This window comes from Camelus bactrianus, chromosome 4, assembly GCF_048773025.1.
Source record: "Camelus bactrianus isolate YW-2024 breed Bactrian camel chromosome 4, ASM4877302v1, whole genome shotgun sequence".
In the NCBI taxonomy this organism is placed as follows: domain Eukaryota; kingdom Metazoa; phylum Chordata; class Mammalia; order Artiodactyla; family Camelidae; genus Camelus; species Camelus bactrianus.
The window spans coordinates 35,030,124-35,049,842 of record NC_133542.1 but is presented as its reverse complement, the minus strand read 5'-3'; the positions used below and the strand labels follow the sequence as shown (position 1 = coordinate 35,049,842).

The 19,719-nt window shown below is 50.9% G+C and overlaps 1 protein-coding gene across 3 annotated transcripts in view; it reads left to right on the top strand.

Annotated features, from left to right (window-relative positions):
• APBA1 (amyloid beta precursor protein binding family A member 1) overlaps positions 1-19,290 on the top strand; it is a 210,192-nt gene extending 190,902 nt beyond the window's left edge. For all 3 annotated transcript variants that reach the window (XM_074361664.1, XM_074361665.1, XM_010952751.3), the window contains 5 exons: positions 3,132-3,311; positions 5,491-5,703; positions 12,775-12,894; positions 14,714-14,854; positions 15,622-19,290. In XM_074361664.1, coding sequence (XP_074217765.1) covers positions 3,132-3,311; positions 5,491-5,703; positions 12,775-12,894; positions 14,714-14,854; positions 15,622-15,693 — 726 coding nt within the window. In that variant the 3' untranslated portion in view covers positions 15,694-19,290. The remainder of the gene's footprint in view (positions 1-3,131; positions 3,312-5,490; positions 5,704-12,774; positions 12,895-14,713; positions 14,855-15,621) is intronic.
• Positions 19,291-19,719: the final 429 nt, after the last annotated feature.

The window sequence follows — 19,719 nt, the reverse complement described above, 5'->3', positions numbered from 1 at the left end:
GGGTGGGGCCCATTCCTCCATCCATCCTTTCCCAGTTGTCCCTGGAACTGCTGGCGAGGCCACCAGGCTTCAGGCTGCATTAGCACGCGAGCTTCTCCCAAAGTTTGGCAGGCCTCGGAAATTCCCTCCCGACCAGGGATCCAGTCCTACAATGGTCTTGAACTGCAGAGCCTCCCCAGAGAGGGCCCCGTCCGTGCTGTTTACTGGGCTGATTTTTCCTCCTGCTGCAGTAGAGTAAGCTCTGTTTCTCATATTGAGCAGAGAGCCCTTATCTACTTATAGAAAACTGCCTTGGCTCCTTAGAAGGAGTGTCCATCTAGTAAATGGCCTTCCTCTGGGAAGGTAGGAGTCAGGGGCAAGCTGCTTTCCTCCAGGGAACTGGAGCTGTCATGGCTGTAGCCACAGAGGGCAGGTGCTTGTACTTTCGTACCATCCTTGACACATCTGGTTCCCTAGAGAGCAGCCCCAGGGACAGGGTCGCTGAGAAGGCAGAGCTTGCAGCATCTGTCCTGGCCATTCTCCCCACTATTCCTCTAAAACAGTGGCCAGACTTGCAAACTGGGAGAAAATGAGTTTTAGAAGGTTCTCGGAAAGTTCCAAAGGAGTTAAAATTGAAAATCTTAAGCTTCATGTGCTCTGCAGGCTGGGGAAAAGGTGGAGTTAGCACAGCTCACCAGGCATGAAGGTCCCAGCACAGTCCATCCTCTGCCACCTCCCCCTGGCTTGGCGCTTCTAAGGAGGGTGGCTCTCCCCCGGGGTCTTGTGTCTGCAGGGGACAGGACGAAGGGGAAGAGTGGGGAAGCATGAGTGGACCTGGGAATCTCGCCGCTTTGCTTCCGAAGCCCAGGACAGAAGACGTGTGTGGGCTCCAGAAGTGGGAGAGCTGGGTAGGAATCCCCTCACTGTGCGGGCGGGCTCTGCGGCTGCTGGGCGTCCAGTGTACAGTGGGTGCCGTGTGCCTCAGGTGGACGTGGTTCTCAGTAGCCTGTGCGTTTGCCAGGAGCATGCACTCATGACGGTCGGGCAGTCTGCTGGTCAGGTTCTGGGACATACATTTTTTCAGTCCGCCTGTCCACACGCATCTCTGGTGCCTGCAGCGATGCCTTGGCAGGAGGCAGGTGATGTTCCCTGATGGGACTTGCAGCATGTGATGTCAGCAGATTCTCAGAGGGAGAAAAGCTAAGCATTTCTTAGCCCCGGCCAGAAAGTTCTGCTATCACTGGGGTTGGTTGGTTTGTTTCTATAGAAGTTTAGTTGATTCCTAATGTGTTTGATGTCATTGTTAATTTGTTCCTTCTGGCAAAACTTACCAAAGGTAGGGAGAGAAGTAGACTGGAATTGTGTGTGTGTGTAAAACATTGCCTTAGAGCTTTTTGTTGTTTTATGAGTTTCCTACCCTCTACAGTTTGACAGAGTGGCAGTCCCCAGCAGTGGGCAGGAGAGGGGCTCCAGAATCAGGCTGCCAGGATTCCCAGCCCCTACCCCACCCACTCCCACCCCAACTTAAGCTCTCAACCTCCTTTTCCTGATCTGTCCAATGGGAACAAATAGGACAGATCCACAATTCCAAAGTCTAAGAGCTCTGAGAAACAAAAGGCATTTTTGTACTCCGTTGGCTGATAAACCTGCTCTGAGCTGCTGTGAAACACTTCATAGGATTTGTCCAGCTTACTGTGACTCTTACACAATTTGCTGCAGGAAAATTACTGTATTTGTGTATAGGGCACTTGTCCAGGCTCAAATGGGATTTGTATACAAGGTATGATATATGCACCTGGTTACCTTTCTAAAATGTGAACATTTCTGAATTTCTGAAACACTGCCTCCAGAGCTGAGGATGAGGGCTTGTGGACCAGGTGTGCTTCCATCGTAGGCTTGATGTGGGGATGTATGTGGTGGTGCCTGTATAGCATATAAGCAGCACCGGCATGTAAGAAGTGCCCCAGTGCTGCTGGCTGTCCCGTGTTGTGATGTTGATTGATTAATGCAAGGAAAGGTCATCAAAGCCCAGTGCAGGAGAAGCCACGATAGAAGCAGAGTTCTCGTCCTGTGAGCTGTGTGGACACAGAGCCGGTTCTTTTGTGTCTCTGGGCCTCAGTCTCCTCACTTGAAAAATGCAAGGTCAGACTAGATCCGTGTTCTCGACTCTGCTGGACTCAGCAGTCCTTTTGCATAATAAATATTTTCTCATGTCCCATTACTATCCTGAAATGAATTTCATAGGTAGTATAATCTCCCTTTTTGAAATTTTTTTCACAAAATAAAGTATTGCCTTAAATGTAACACAAAGGAGAAGTAAAAGGAAAGCCATCTAAAGTAAAGTTGTACTTAACTACAACATGTAAATACGTGGGCCCAGCCATTCCAGGAGAAATAATGGAGTTGTCTGCTGCTTACACCTGCTTGATTAGTAAGTTTGGCTATGAGAACACAGTATTCGGCTGACGCTTGTAAACTTCCTGACATTTTGAATTAAGGACTAAATAAGAAAATAGGAGCTGGACAGGCACACACATGCATACAGAATCACCACACTAGAGCCAGCGTGCAGCCTGACGGGGGTGTGATCTTTTGTGACCTGCGTCCCACAGACGGCACAGATGTTGGTGATTTTCCAAAGTCACAAAGCTAAAGCTTACTCCTGGTAAAATGATGGACAAAGCAAAGTATTGGCTTATCTCAATCTGCATAGTAATAGTTATATCCTTGCAGTGTTCAGTGTGTTTTAGAGCGGTGCAGTTAAAGTCTTGTGTTCTGATATAAACTAGACTTGAGTCCCAGATGCAGGTGATCAGACGCAGGTGTTACATGTACATGAGTGTCCGGTGGGATATTAGAGAACTGCAGGACATAGAACAGCTCGTCCTGTGCAGGCCTGTCCTCACGTGGCAGTAAGTCTTGCATCTCTGACTCCTAGCCGCCAAATGCCAGTAGCTCCCCTGTGGTCATTGTTGTACTTAAAAACGTCCTCACTGATTTAGAAATGACCTCTAGCAGGCAGTGGTGCCGCATGGAGACCAGACCCGCTGGCTGGTTGATGCCTAAGGCTCCCCAGTCTGGATGGGACCCGGGTGGTCCACCAGCAGCGCTGCCCTCTTGACCTCCCGTTTCCCTCTCTGGTTCTTGTCTAGGCCCAGCTGATTGCACAGTCCATCGGGCAGGCGTTTAGCGTGGCGTACCAGGAATTCCTCAGGGCCAACGGGATTAACCCCGAAGATCTCAGCCAGAAGGAGTACAGTGACCTGCTCAACACCCAGGACATGTACAACGATGACCTGATCCACTTCTCCAAGTCGGAAAACTGCAAAGATGTAGGTACTTTCCTGAAGCTGTTCTCTGAGCTGGGCCCTCCGTGGCTGGGGAGGTGAAGGCAGAGTGGCTGGTACTCACAGGACGTTGCTGAGGGCTCAGGCCCATCTCTGGTTCCCCTCTGTGAGGCCCTGTTGTTAAAGACTGCAGCGGAGGGTCGTGGCCAGTGAGGCAGGGCATCCTCTGCTCCCTGCAGTCCTGAGCTGGCTTTGGGGCAGGTTCCCTTTCCAAGCCCCCAGGCCAAGAAAGGGCATGGAAGATGTTAAATGACAGTGCTGGTCGGAGACCACTGTGCTGGGCAGAATGGAGCCCGTCTAAGCTCTCGGGTCTCAAATGATGACTGCCATGCCCCTCCAGGGACCAAACTCTCTGCAGGAGTGTCCAGGGGAGAACAGGGCCATCTGAGCTGGTCAGGAGGTCTGGGTAATCTTTGGAAAGGGTAGAGGAGAGCAGAGGGCTGGGCCAGAGTAACAGTAGCATGAGCATCTGAAAGCTCAGGAATTGTCTGGAGCTGGGAATGAGGCCGCGTGGCTGGAGCAGGGATGTGCGGAGAGGAGGTGCAGAGGCCACATGGGCTTCGGGCAGAACCGGAGGGCTCGGGAGTCCAGCTGAGGTGAGGTGCTTGGACTTCACCTGGTAGATACGAGAAAGTGATCTGTTTATCCACTAATGTATGTTAGGTGTCCTAGGTTCCCTGGAAGCAGGGCCTGAGACAGGAAGTGTTGTTCAAGGGATCTGGGGGGAGGGTGCACTCGGGAAAAAGTGGGCAGCAGGGTGGTGGGGATGCCAGGAGGAATGTGGTCTTGCTGAAGATGAGAGTCATTCTGATCCAAAGGGAAATTCCAGGTCCCACCTCGCAGGACAGACTTGTCCCACCTGGAGCCAACAGAGCTGGCAGGCCTTGGTACCCGGTGCTAAGCAGGCCTTGATACCAAGGTCGACGGGGGCTGTTAGTGTGCTCAGGCTGCCCTAACACAGTTCCCCTGTCTGGGGGGCTTCCCCAACAGAAATGTACCACCTCACAGTTCTGGAGGCTGGAAGTCAGAGATCAAGGGGTCCTCAGGGTTGCTTCCTTCTGAGGGCTGTGAGGGGAAGATCTCTCATTGGCTTGTAGATGACCGTCTTCTCCGTGTCCTCACTCTGCATGTCTCTGTGTCCAAATCTCCCCCTTTTATAAGGATACCAGACATACTGAATTAGGACCTACCCTTATAACTTTGGTTTAACTTGCTTGCCTGTGAAAAGACCTTATCTTCAAAGGTACTGGGAGTTAGGACTCCAACATATGAATTTGTGGAGGGGAGGGTGGGCAGCAGCCCAGTTCAGCCCATAACAGATGGTGTCTCCCACTTGGCCAAGGGGAGTTCTCCATGGAAGGGGCCAGCTGCGAGCTGCTTCAGCAGCAGGGGAAAAGGGACACCAGCCAGCCTGTGAAGAGGGCTTTGTCAGGCCCCAACAGCCCCCACCACAGTACGTGTTTGAGCATATGTGGATCTGTGAACATGAATAAATAAATACACACATACTCTCCGCTGGTTACTTCCAAGAAACATCTTACCCCTTTGTGGTGTCTCTGCCTTAAGGGACTGCACGTATCCAAAACTAACTCCCAGCTTCTCTGCCTGGCTAGGGAAAGCCACGAAAAATGTGTCTCTAGGGCCGTGGTCTTTCTGTTTTTGCACTTCCAACCTTTTTTTCTCAGCTTTCTCCTTGCAGAGAAGTGTTTCTATAACGTATATTTATTTTTAACTTAGGAATCTTAAATGTTGGAGAGGATTTGTGAGACATTGTGGAATGGAAGAGGGGACCTGTGCATAGAATCCAAAAGCTAGAAACCATAGCATACCACCAGAGCCTCCACCTGTGCGGTATCTTTTTTCTTTCACTGGGGACTACAGGAAAACAAAACAAAACAAAACCACCCCTCATGGTTGTATTACTGAGGCAGGATTGCTTATGTGGAACAAGAATGACCAAAAATGATATGGGCGTGTGTGACATCATTTGTTACAAACTCCAAATGCCATGGAATATAGAGAAGACATGACTTGTTTGGGTTGGAGTCATCAGTGAAATGTCTGTCATGTCTAATCCAGACAGGAAGAGAGGAAACGCTTTGATTTCTGTCGCTACTTTGGATGGTTGCTGGTTCAGGCTTTCTAAGTCTCTTTCTCCTTTCAGGTCTTCATAGAGAAGCAGAAAGGGGAGATCCTAGGTGTGGTGATTGTCGAGTCTGGCTGGGGATCCATCTTGCCAACTGTGATCATAGCCAACATGATGCACGGAGGACCAGCAGAGAAATCGGGGAAGCTGAACATCGGGGACCAGATCATGTCCATAAACGGCACCAGCTTGGTGGGCCTGCCTCTCTCCACCTGCCAGAGCATTATTAAGGTACCTGGAGATGGGAAAAGGCTTCAACTTCTGTTGTAGACCGGAAATGCTATGAGATCACTAATATTTATAAGCATATTTTAAGTGCTGAGCACACAAATACAAAAGGCACGGACTTGGGTGTTTACCATCAGGTTGCTATTTACAGGTTCCTCCTTGAAATGGTTTTTAGAAACAGGGATGGACTAACTGGCTCACATAGCACCACTTACCAATACTATGCTCATTGCAGACATCATGAATCAATCACAGCACTCTCTCCCACTCAGCCGCAACAGAATTTTCTTCAGTTCAGTCATCGAGGCAATCACTTATAGTCAGCTTGGTGCACATAAGATGACTTGCCATCCCTGTTACAAATCATGGAATTGCTTCAAATCCCAGAGCACTTTTTCCTTCACTGTGATCCAGGTGAGTGTTTCTGTGAGTGTTTCCTCCCCCAGAGCCTGCATAATATGATCCACACATACCAGGTAGAAAAAAGGAAACTGTGGTACAGTCTGTGTACTCCTAACACCTGAATGTAGTTACTGCCTGTTCAGCCTGAACTGATGTTACTGCACAGGGCTGAGAAGAGCTGCTTAAGGAAGATTAAATATGAATATCTGAGGGGAAGAAATGAGATTTTCTTCTTAGAAATGAAGCATCCATGTGTAATCTTTCAAGCATTGGTGAGTGCATGGCCAGTAGGAGCAAGAGTATTTCTCTTCCATTACAGTATCAGTAGGCCCCACTAGCTCTGAAACCAAGCACTGTGGTACCACAGGCAGCCTGAGACCCTGTGACTTTCTTTGGTCCCTTGGGGTTTCCTGAAAGAGTTAACTAGAACATAGATCTGTGTGTGTTAGTGTGTGCTCATGCACACGTCTGGGGGGGGGGGGGGAGAGACAGACTGAATGTAATGTAAAAGTTATTCTAAGTAAAAGAAAGTTACAAAAGCCAGCATCCTTGGCCAAGGGGTCTGCGGTGGAGGAGAGGCCAAGGTGAGTGCACAGGACAGAGATGGATGCCTCTTAGCTTTTAATGAAACAGATTGTAATTGCTCTTAAGATAATCACATCTGGAAAGAAATAGTCCTCTTTGGCCTAATTTCTTTTTGTTACATCTTACACTTGAATTCTACTTCATGCTTAACATATTTAAAGATAAAAGAACCTACTTTGAACATGCATATTCATTCAGACATGTTTAATTAGACTGAGCTGAACTGGAGAAGCCAGAATGACAGTCTGTACACGGGGGATAATGTACAATTCAAGAGGTTCAGCGGATCCTGATGGCAACATAGAGGAGAAATGCCAAGAGCATTCTGGCGGGGAGAATGTTACCTGATTTTTAAGGTCGGTCTTGGAAGAGGAGTAAGACCCGTGTGGATAGCAGAAAGGAAAGTGGCCTTTGGGAACTTCTGCTTGAATCGATGGGCCGGCTCTGTGGCAAGGGGAGACAAGTCTGACCCAGCCTGGGATGGCTAATCTGATGGTGTAATAATGTGGAAGCGCGAGGGAGGGCCAGGAATAGGGGAGGAAGGACACATCCTCGTTTGGCTTCTCACTCACATGTGCCAAGGTTCGCTGACGCCCTTTCATACCGGTGAGTAAGTAACTTATTAAACACCTGTGCACGTGTGAGAACTGCCAGGGGGCCACGGGAATCAGATGCATTGGACACAGTCTGCACCGCAAGGAGCTTGGGCTCGCTGGGGGGGCAGTGAATGAAGGGACTGATACTAACAGTGACTGGGTGCTGTGCGCCGGACCATTCTGAGAACGTGCATGTTCACTCATGGAACGCTCTCGGCAGCCTTCTGTAGGGTAGGTGCTGCTGTTTGCCCGTGTATGAGTTTGGAAACAGGCACAGAAAGATGAGACAACCATTCAAGGTCACATAGCTCATCAGTGGTGGAGGCAGGTCACTCAGCCACCCTGATACTGTTGCAGCAGTGCGTGTGGTCAGACCCGAGGGCAGTGGTTCTCAGCCTGGGGGATCTGGACAGTTGGTCTTCAAGACAGTTTGGGGTGTCACAGCTCGGGAGAAGGAGATACGACTCCTGGCCCTCGGTGGGTGGAGGTCAGGGATGCTGCCAAATATCCCGTGATGCACAGGGCAGCTTCCACAGCAAAGGACTGTCCAGCCCGAATGTCAGCAGTGCTGCGGCTGAGACAGCCTGCCTTAGGGATACTGGACTTCAGGGGTGAGAGAGAGGTCTGGAGAGGAGGAGGATGGGGAGTTGATCTGCCTCTGGAAAGAAGGGGCCAGAAGAGGGGATACCTAGAGTGAAGGTGGGGCTGGGGCCTGGGTGGGAATAAGCAGGGCTTCCTGAGGACTGGAGAGGCTGCTTGCCCGGGCTCATTACACGCCTGCCAGGCAGTGCCCAGCCTTTGGCACTGGTCGCCTCCCTTCCTCACAAAAGAGCCCATGAGGGAGAGGGGTGGCAGGACCTTGGGTCACAGACGGAGTCATCAGAAGGTATAAACTAGGTGCCCAGGAATCCCCAGTTTACAGAGTCCAGATCCCCTCTCCCCACGGGGGAGGCCGTGAGGGCACTGCTGACGTCCCCTGGTACCACCCAGGGACACGCCTTCTGTCCAGTACATCACCTGTCAAGGTGGAAACAGACTAGCACAGGGTGCAGTCGGCACGCTACGTCTGAGCAGTTTCCTAAGGAGAAAAGATTTGCGTGAGTAGCTGACCTTTGATGTCTATAAAGAATCAGAAAATTAAAAGGCCATGTGGCACTGAAAGAAAGATAACCGCTGAAGGTGAGAGGAAGAAAGGCAGCACCTTTGTGGCTGCCCTTGGCAGAGAGGTGCTTAGCAGGCAGGCCCCAGTTAGGACACAGCTGCCAGTCTCGGTGCCACGGGATGCGCTGCCCTGTGGAATGAAGAAATGTGACCGGCCCAGCCATGTCCCCACCTACCCCTGTCCCTCCCCACCACCTGCCAGAGAATGTTACCATCTCATCAATGCTTTGGAAACTTTGATTTGAGTTACCCGGCAATCTTTAAAATTTGGCAGTTCTGGGGTGAGTGAGATTCTGCATTTTCAGCAGACTCCCAGGTGGAGGTGGGCGGTGTTGGTGACATCACCAGTCTTGGACGGGGATTTGAGGAATAAGAGTCTACAGCCTTGTGTTCTGCGCCTTGCCACTCTAATGCATGTGGGCCTTTTCTCCCCTGGCTGTAAGGAGATAGGATAGATTGCTAGAACAGGGTTACAGGTGTTGAATTATTTTAATTGCTTTCTTCCCTAGCTCTTATTTTTCCTGTCATAATTCCTGAAGTGTAACTGTTGGTAGGCAAAGCATGTTAGCGGCCTGCCCGTTCATGCCATGACCTCTATGGTCTTGCCCTCCGGATTTGTTTTCTTTTTGAAACTAGAGCATCAGTGATCCCTTTTCCTGCCACAGGATCATCCTGGCTCTGCTCTCCCGTTGCTATAGAGACCATTCCAGCTTCTCTTCCCTACTTTTCCCCTCCCACCGTATTTCTTAATTGGCTGCACTGTTCCACTGTTGTCATGGGGACAAAGTGACCGTTTATTTAATTGGCACCTCCATTAAAATGGCAGCTAAGAAATCCAAGTTAATGGGACCCAACTTGAAGCACTGATTAGAAACAGCAGAGCCAATGCATGGTCTAGTCATTCCAAATTGCCATGTCTCTGGGCTTTGTCTAGCAGCCAATATCCCCAGCCTAGAAATTCTTTCACAGAGGGACAAATCAGGCATCTGAAATCAATTCACACAAAAGGAAGGAACCCGCCAGAGCTGTGCGAACATTTTAGGTAACGTGGAGAAGTCTTTCTCTTGCTTTTCAGTAGCTCTCTAAGGTTTTCCTGAACCACAGACCTGGATGCCCACAGTCGTTCACAGGTGTAGACATTCAGAGCAGGTGGCTTTGTGTGAATGGTTGTGCTCCTCATTCTCTGCATTCTTCGCTCCTGTTCCCCACACTCTCCTGGTCCGGTGGTGTGTGATTTGGGGAGAGACAGGAAGGGACTGAGGTCTCTGGCTGCCCTACCTGTGCCCACCGCCTCCCCCCCCCCCCCCCGAGCTCCTGGAGGCCTGGCTCCAGAGTCCCAGCGCCTGACACATGCTTGCCCACTGCAAGTGATCCGTGAGTATTTACTGGGTGAGTGAGAAGGAAGAGGCGCTCAGGGGAGAGAGAAGCATATGCACAAAGGGTATCTGAATGATCCCCCACAAAAGAAGCCAATTTTTAATCCTAGAAATAGCTGTTTCTAAACATGGTTGAGATGTGGTGTTGTCAGCAGACACTGTTAGGAAAGAATAAAAAAGCATGGCACGGGGTGAAATCATAGAAATTAGAAGTGGAAGAGCCCTTAGTGGGTTTCACCATTGTTTCTGAAGGTAAGATTGAGGTAGAAGAAGGTGGAGTGGCGGGTCTAAGACTCCCCAGCCTGTGGTGATGGAAACACAGCTCAAGCCCAGGTCTCCGGGCACAGCAGAGGCCTCTTCCCCCAGCCCCACTGGTCCACTGTTAGGGGCAGAAGTCCGGCACATCCCCTAGTGAGCGTAGGTGATAGGACCTGCTGTTGCGCGGAAGGCCTGGATGCCCGCAGACTTCCTTTATCCTGGGAGACTCACCCTCAGCTCATTCCGTTGCTCCAGTTTGAAAACATTTCTTGAACAGGAGAGGTTTCCTAGAGATGTTCTGGAAACCACAGAAGGATGCTGGTAACCACTGCCTGTAAGTGCATAGTGCGTCACCATAGCCATCAGGCAGCTCCAGTCCAGAAAACAACTCAGGACACTGAGAAAACAGCTGGAGGTGGGAGATTAAACAGAACCCCCCAAGTTTCACATGTTAAGAAGACAAACTGGAATTGCTCAAAGGAAGTGAGGCGGCCAGGGAGCAGCAGCCCTGGAGAGCTCTCACCAGGCAGGAAAGTAAGCTAAAACCAGGGCCCTGTGCAAGGCTGGGATAAGAGAACCAGTTCGTTCTCCTAGAGCCCTCCCTGGCTTCTCTGTTGAGCAAGCCTTCCCCGTAAATAACACATATTCTCCTGTTGTCTAGATGGGGGGCCACCATGTAGGGGACATGCTGTGGGTCTGAACACAAATAGACCTGGGACTGAATCTTGCTATGGGTGAACTTGTGAGAATTGCTTAGCATCTCGGACCCTGTTTCCTCTTCTATAAAATGGGCATAATTACAGCTGCCGGTTTGTCAAGGAGGTTAAAAGAGGCAGCTCCTGTGACTCCAGGGCGGTGCCTGGTGGCAGTCAGCAGTCAGTGACAAGTGGTTCAGCTGGTTTCATCATTAGGATGGGCTTTGATGGATAGTAACCTTAGAGGTGCTCACACGCATGGGGTGGAAGGCTGGGCACAAGGCCACCCAGCTCTCCCACAAGCCGTCCCCCACCCTGGTGTTGCTAGCCGGCGCTCTCACAGAGCACACTGGCCACGGATGTGAGTAGTGAACTGAAGTCTTTGGCTTTGAGCATCCTTGAGTGCAGGTGAATTAACTGTTGTGCAGTGGTGGTCTGTACCAGTTCTCCAAATGGAGTGTATCCCGAGGAAGTGTGTGGCAAGTCACTGGGAAGACTTGTCAGCACACAGATTGTTAGGTCTCACTCCTGGAGTTTCTGGTTCCGGAGGTCTGGGTGGACCCCCAGCTCTGCATTTCTAACAGAAGTGGCCAGGTGATGCTGGGACCGCTGGGGTGGGGTTCCCACTTTGAGAACCACTGGTATATGCCTGTTGACCAAGCATAATAAAGCCAGACAACCAGAGCTCAAAAAAAGCCCCTATGTATCTCTCAAGCTAAAGCATATTTTTATTACTTAGAAGCAAAAGGTGTGTGGGTCACCTTTGCCCCTCAGAGGGAAGTCACCCTCTTGCCACAAATTCTGTTGGCATGGAAGTCCTCTAACAAACAGCAGTTTCACCTCTCTGCTTGGCGAGGTGCTTGTGAGGAAAGCAGAGGCCTAAGCAGAGGGCCCCTCACCCTAGTCCTGACCCCACTGAGTTGTGGACGAGGCAGGTTTCATGTCTGTGGCTGCGTCTTCATCTGTGAAATGTGAAGTAGGAGTCCTGACCTTCTGCAGAGTTTGCAGACTGGTCAGAGTGACAGCTCGCAGCAGTGGCTGTGGAATTTACAGATTTCTGTTTACAGAAGAGGAGGCATCACCCTCCAGGCAGAAATGGATTTGTCCTTGTTCTCGGGGCGTCTCTCTCCACTTTGACCTTAGAGTGACCCGGGCTCTGGTCACTGCACAGCACGTGCTCAAGGGGCAGGAAGAGGGGCCTGAGCTCAGCTTAGATCAGAACGGGTGGAGGAAGCTCTCTATAAACAGGCTCGGAAATCAGACCGAGGCCCTTTTAATCTTTAAAGACCAACTTTGCCCCTGTACTCCATTCCGACTTAGAGGGAGGGGCGTGTTACCAAGGAGCATGGCATTGAAGACTGTGTCCAAGTCCTGCTTCCTTCTGCTTCCCTCTCCACCAGCACTGGTCCTACCGCTCTCCCGAGGGGGCCTTCACTGACTGGAGTCCCGCCTCTGTGCCTGTGGGAATGCTGCTAAGCTGGAACATCTCTCGCAGGCAGAGAGTGGGGAAGCGGAGCACGGAGGCGAGAGGTGGCAAGCCCCAGTGAGCTGGGCCACTGCCATGGGTCAGATGTTCTTTGTTAGAAAAGGAGGAATTGCTACAAGTATGCCTGCTGGAGAAAAAGTTCATGTCACCCTTGTCTTTCACCTGACCAGACTGTGCGTCCTTCATCCTTGAAGCCAGCAAGCACCCGTGGCAGTTTTCCTCTGAGCTGCACAGGTGACCGCTGTTTTCGGATGCCTTGAACACAGTCCATTTCCCTTGGTGAAGACATTGCCCACAGAAATGTGATGAAAGGGCTCCGAGTAAACGAGGCGGTTTTCTCCCGAGTTGACCCAGTCTAGCGTGGACTGTCCAGCTCGGGCGCTGTCCAGCTGGATGCTGGGGCATTGCAGAAGTTGACGAAGTAACAGCCTCACGGGGCATCTTTTGCCATCTGTTTTACCTCTTGTGTGGGCCTTGATGGTCATCGAACCCCCTGTGTTTTATTCTCGTTTCAGGGCTTGAAGAACCAGGCCCGAGTCAAGCTGAACATCGTGAGGTGTCCCCCGGTGACTACTGTGTTGATCCGGAGACCAGACCTCCGCTACCAGCTGGGGTTCAGCGTCCAGAACGGAATTGTACGTACAGCCCCCACATCTTCTCCAAAAGTCTAACATGCAAAACTGCAGCACAGGGTTTGGGTGTTGGGGGTATTTTTAAAAGCTGGTCAGTTCCCAGAAAGAATCCAGCACGGAGGGGATGAATGGGTGAAAGCAGACCTATGCGCTTCCGGAGCCCTGGCCCCTGAGCCCAGCGTCCCTTTGTGACGTGCAGGGTGGCCCTCCCAGCTGCCAACTTGAGACAGTTTGGGAGGGACCCACCATCCCCATCTCTCTGGGGGCTGCCAGTCTCCACCCCGGCTGTGCATTAAGACCCACAGAGCTGCTCCACCTCCCCAAGGCCCGGGTGTGGCGCCCTGGGGGCAGGGCTCTACAGCTCCCAAACTCCTGGAGGTTCCTGCGCAGCCAGGGCTGAGAACCAGGCCCTGTGGGGGTTATGTGTGAATGATCTCTGCCTTAACTTTATTTTATTGCAGTATAGTCAGTTTACAACGTTGTATTAATTTCTAGTGTACAACATAGTGATTCAGTTATACATTTATATTCCTTTTCAGATTTTTTCATTATAGGCTATTGAATATAATTCCCTATGCTACACAGTAGGACCTTCTTGTTTACCTATTTTATATATAGTAGTTGTTATCTGGAAATCCCAAACTCCCAATTTATTCCTCCACCCCCCTTCCCCTATAGTAACCATAAGTTCTCTGTCTGTGAGTCTATTTCTGTTTCGTAAATAAGTTCATTTGTGTCATTTTTTAGGTGCCATGTATAACTGATATATGATAATTTTCTTTCTCTTTTTGGCTTACTTCACTTAGTATGACAATCTCCAGGTCCAGCCATGTTGCTGCAAATGGCATTATTTTATTCTTTTTTATGGCTGAGTAGTATTCCATTGTATAAATATACCACAGCTTCTTTATCCTTGCCTTTTTAACCTGAATTGGCACTTTGAGGATAAACAGTACTTTCCTCACTTCAATGTCTGCCTTAAACTACTTCCTTTTTTCCCCCTTTATTGTGATAAAACATATACAACATTGTTTGCCCTTTAAACCATTTTTAGGCATACAATTCAGTGCCTTTAAGTACATTCATGAAGTGGTTGTGACCACGACCACTATCTATTTCCAGAACTTTTTCTTCATCCCAAACAAACTCCATACTCAGTACTATTCCCTTTTTGTCCTGGTTTACCTTGTTCTGGACTTGTAGTAATTCTGGGCTTTGGTGAGAAATCTGTAACCCTCTTGATACTGTAGATTTTGGATGTACCTGCTATTTGCATTCATCTTTGCAAACAGAAAAAACCTATTTTTTTCCTCTCAAATTTTAATTAAGATTTGTAGGTAATTAAAATGTTATTCCATGTATGTCTTAAGGTTTAGAAATACCTTTGAAGTTCCCCTTTGGAATTGAAATATCCAACCTATCTGTTCTTTGTACCTACGTACTCTCATTTCCATCTTAAGAGAGGAGGTAGAGTTACTCCTTACAGTTTTTGGTCTGACGTCCTGTTTTTCTCATTATACTTCCTTATTTGCCTTGTTCATATTCAATAATATTAAAAGTTCAGCTATTAACAAATGGTTGTCATATAACATGTTATATATTCTAGTGCAAAGCACGTGAATAAGGGGGCCATCTGGGTGTCCAGAGCCCTGTTGCTTGTAAAAGCAGCAAAGATGTCAGTGTCTAATGCCTAACCACGGCAGTTTCTCATAGATGAGAAGCCTGGGGCTAGGGAGTGCTGGAAAAGGCAGGCTCCTGCCCCGACCCAACTCCCTAGCAGATGGTGCCCCAGGATGGGTAACTTGGTCTTTGACTCTGATAGATCTGCAGCCTCATGCGAGGGGGAATAGCAGAGAGAGGAGGCGTCCGTGTGGGACATCGCATCATTGAGATCAATGGGCAGAGCGTGGTCGCCACCCCGCACGAGAAGATCGTCCACATCCTCTCCAACGCCGTGGGGGAGGTAGGCGAGGGTCTGGGGCTGGGGTCCTCGGGTGCCCCTGCCCCATGCTCGCCCTGGCCCTGACCAGGCCTTCCGGGAAGCCCTCCTGAGTGTCCTTCCCCATCCTGAACACACCTCCACAGCCAGTCTGTCTGTCCCAGATCAGACTTTAAACCCAGTGAGGAGTGGTTGTCTGAGAGCAGCTCCTCAAAATCCCAGCCCATGCCCTTCAGCCTTCTCTTCTGGCACCATTTGCCCACCTCTTTTCAGCTCTCAGACTCACGTGGCTTCTCTCTCTGGCTTGCCCAGTTGTCTCCACTTTTCCCAGCTCATCCTACCAAGTGTGCCTGGAAGATTTTAACTCTTAGATTCAAGTTGAATCAACAACGCCCCAGAGGCGGCTCCTTGGTCCAGGGGGGACTGCCCTGGGGCCATAACAGCTGTTCTGGGCTGATTCCCTGCCAAGGGCAGGCAGGAGCGGCCAAAACCCCACAATGGCCCTCCTTCCATTTTAAGGGTGTTCTTTTTTAAAAAAAAGAAAAGAAAGCCTAGTGAGGGCAAGAGCAAAATAAACCCCACTAGATTTTCATTGTTCACTGTCACCCCTAACATACTAGAAAGCCGATTCCACCCTTTCTGGAGGCCACGTGGGTCAGGTGTCTGTTAGCAATGGCAGAGTGGGGATCCCTTCAGAGCCCCCCATGCTGAGAGGTGCCACCTCTCCCCGACCCTGGGGCAGTGCCCACACAGCCCCCCTCCGCCCCACTGACGTGTGTTTCCGCCCTCAGATTCACATGAAGACGATGCCGGCTGCCATGTACAGACTGCTGACGGCCCAGGAGCAGCCCGTGTACATCTGAGGCCGCGCACCCACCGGGCGCATGCATGGAGGACTCTCCTCACTTGTGGTTGTGTTTCTCGTGCTGCATCTGTGTGCCCACTGAGACGTTCCCCTCTCGTGCCCAGCACTCCGTTTCACGCAGGAAGAAAAGAATCCAGAGACCTGCCTCTCTGCTCTCGTCTCTCTCTGGTTTGCTTTTTTTTGTGTTTTAATACCAGGGAAGTTTTGTATGCTCTCCCTTGGGACTGGAGAGCAGCCAGTGTCCACCTGGAGTCGGCCTGGGACCACCCTGAAGGGCCCTTATGGGGGAGGGTTCCCGATGAGGGTTGTCACCGCCCAGGAAGAGGGGTGCAGACCTCTTATCAGGAGCCCCTGGCAGCGGTGAGGAAGCTGATTGAGCAGTGCCTACAATCCAGCCGCTGATCTCTGCTCTTGTCCAGTCAGTCTCCGGGAATAAGGTAGTAACGGGGGACCAGCCTGTGTCTTTACGGATGTGCCCGCCCACCGCGTACTTGGGGCACCCCACGTTATTTCCACCCAGAACTTCTGAGCCAACCTTATGCCTCTTCTGCGGCTTGTTTTAGTTTCATCACGATTGTGTTTTCTAACATGAGCCTTTTCACCCAAGAATAGAAGAGGAGCGACCTTGGACAAGGATGCCATCGCGTTGCAGAGAGCTAGGCCCTTCCCGGGTGTCCGAGGCCACCCTAGGTTGTCCCGGGTTACCAACAGCTAGACACACACACAGGCAGGCGCTCTCTGCTGCCGCCGCCTACGCCACGCAGGCGCCACAGTCTCACTTGCACCTGCTTCGCCCTTCCTCCCCCCCCCCCCCCACCAGCGAGGCCCACGCCGCCCGAGGCGCCCCTGCTGCAGCGGGCGGCCCGCAGGGCTGTGAGCCCCGTCCTGAGGGTGAGGCTGAGGCCTAGCCCTGCCAGCACCGCCGGGGCTCCAAGTGTTCTACTGGGACTCCCCTTGCACCCCCACCCAACATACACACACACACACACACACACACACGGAGTCTGGGAAGGACAGGCCGCTCCCCTCGAGGACAAGGGTCCAGGCGTAACCTTGTTCTGCTCCCTGGCCCAAGGTGGGACCAGCCTTCTCTGCTCAGGACCACTGAGCAGGCTGTGACATTGGGAAGGCCCCAACAGTCCATACACCACCAAACTAAGGGCACAATCATGACCTCAAGCGATGCCTAAGAATCCCCAAATGTGCTCCAGAAACATCTTGCTGCCGCTTGGGGCTGAAGCAGCTTTTACTTGGCGTGGAACGTATGTGTCTTCATCAGGTGCCTCACAGTCCTGGGTTTTTGTCTCTGTTCAGTGCAGATGTTTTAGTAATATGATTCTGAGCCAGTTTTCGCTTATCCTTGGTCCAAAGAGCATTTTGTTTTCACATGGGTTGGGCGTGGCTTGGTTTGGTTTTTGTTTTGTTTTGTTTGTGACCTCAGCAGAGACAGGGGAGAGAAACTAATATATTTTGTGATATTAATATAGTCCCTGTTCTCTACAACTGGGATATTTATGTTGTGTCTGGAAATAGAAGTCTAGTGAGCCTGTGCTGGGTGGTATGTATGTATACACTGAGTGGAGGGATTTGGGGGAGGGAGAAAAATGAGTATGAAAAGATTAGGAACAAGAGACTGCCACCAGAGAGCTGTGCGGTCAGTGCCCCCAGGATCTCTGTACCGTCTGAGTTTTCTGCTTAGAGTCAGGAAAGCCGTTTGTTTCAGCGGCATCTGTGGCTGGACTCTCCGTGTGACTGTGGTACAAGCCCTGCTGAGAGGGCCCCTTCTCCAGGAGTCCAGGGTGGGCAGTCTGGGCCCCCTGGACTTCTGGGGAGGATGCTGAGCTGAGTGCTGCTGGGAGACCAGCCCCAAGGACGACACAGCACACATGTGAGGAGCCAGGACACCGGTTCTTAGGTCAGCAGACTGTAGAGTGTCTGATGATGTATTAAATAATAAAGAATTATAAGTTCATCTTTCCTTTGCCAAAAAGAGAGTGGGTAAGACAGGTGTGAAGCCGTCTTGGTACTGCAGGCACCAGGAGCCTTGGGAAGTCACTGGCAGGGCTTGTGCCGCCTGCTCCCAGGGTGAGCACTCGCACTGCCTGCCTGAGCACCTCCCAGGCATCCTCCCACATGGTTCCAAGGAGGAATCTTCACCCAAAGGAGAGAGGAGGCAGAACACAGTTGCTACCGAACGGTAATCTTGGGAAGTTTGACAGGCATTGAAAAGGCCAATTTGGTAAACTCTCCTAGAAGACTAACATTTTAGAAGAAGATTATCACCACATACCTTTGTTTTAATAAAAGTGACGGCTCACACCCAGAGCGCGAACGTTTCTACAGCTCAGTCCAGGTTCTCTTCCCTGCTCCCAGTGGACGGAGGGAGTGAACCTGCCTTCGGAAGTTAACCAAGGAGGCAGAATCTTAGTAGTGACTCTGTTTTTGAAAGTCCCACAAGATGTGGTGGCCTGTTTCCTTTCTGACATCCCAGTATATATAGTTATATATGTAAATCCCTGAAAACCCTGGGTACTGGGGAAGACTCTATATAACAGGGCAGCCTTCCCAAACATGGCCTGGGCAAAAAGCCACACAGCTAGGACCTGCTGGTGACTCTGCTTTGGGGACAGATTCCAGTTCCGTCTACCCCTCCTGGTCCAGCCAGGATGCACCAGAACCCACTCTGCCTCCTTAAACGTGAGCATTTCAGGGAGCCACCATCAGCCTTGGGTTCATGAGAGACCCAGCCCCAAGAGACTCATGCCTAGAGCCTGCTCCCCTCACCAAGAGTGGCTCCTCTGGGCCTGGAACCCCTCGCGGGGCGCCAGACCCCACCTCCCTGCAGCCGAGTCTGAACATGGCCCACGCACACCTGCCTCAGAGTCCCAGAGTAACCTACTACCTCCCACCTCGCTCCCGCCACCCCCACACCCCTGTTCACACCTAACACACTGATGAAACCCACCCCCGAGCCCTTCTCGGGTCCCTCAACCCAGCGGTGAGGCTGTTACCAATGTTTACAACCAAGGGCACCTCCTCTTAGGTGTGTTCACTCTCCCCCTTACAAGGCCACTTGCTGGTTTGAGTTTCACGTCTGTCTGCTCCTGCTCTGGGTGAGGCTGACCTGAGCGCACACAGCCCGGATTTGACGTCCCAGCCCTCCATCAAGGCAGCTGTGAGGACTGGGCCGGGGGGAAGGAAATTCTTTGTACATACTCAGCACAGCCCCGGAGTATGAACTTGTACTATTGTTCTGTAAAGAGGGTGAAATAGAGCTTATTGTAAAGCGTTGGGAGACGTATAGTATTGTATTTGTAACAATATGGTTCTTTGTATACACAGAACTCAATGATCTCTATATATAAATATAAATAAATATATAAATAAGATATATATTCACGTGAGCCTGGAACGTGGACGCCGCACACCCACTGAATGTACTTCCCGGCAGTCTGGTCACCGGGCTGGCCCGCCCTCCCCTCCTCCATACCGTTTTGGGGGTTGTGATGTATTTAATGTGTTACCTTCCTTTATTTAACTGAACGCTAATGTCTGTAAGAGTTGCCTCAACAATAAACAAGAACATCACCTCTTGGCCCTGGCTGAGTGTCTTATTGGTTTGGGGAGCAAGACAAGACCCTGAGTAGGGGAAAGATGTCATTTTCACAAACGGCCACCTCCTACCCATCCTGTGGGGCCTGCTCGCTGCCCAGAGCCCATTTCCTAAATCCACAGTCTTGTCAGCGTCCTTGGAGCACGCTGAATGGGAGCAAAGAACTGCTGGATTTCTCAGTGAGAGAAGGAAAATAGAAGTTAATTACCTCCCCCAAGAAGTCTCCAGCGAGGGGAGGGAGCCTTGGGTAAGTGGATAGGAGGAGGAAGGCTGTGCGCTGCCCCGTCTCCCCACCACCCTCACCTAGCTCAGGTTTCCCGAGGACTTTCTAGAAGGGTCTTCTGGTGCTCTTTGCAATTCTACTTTTGAAGCTCGCCAGGCATGACCTCACTGCTGCCACCGGTGGGCTGA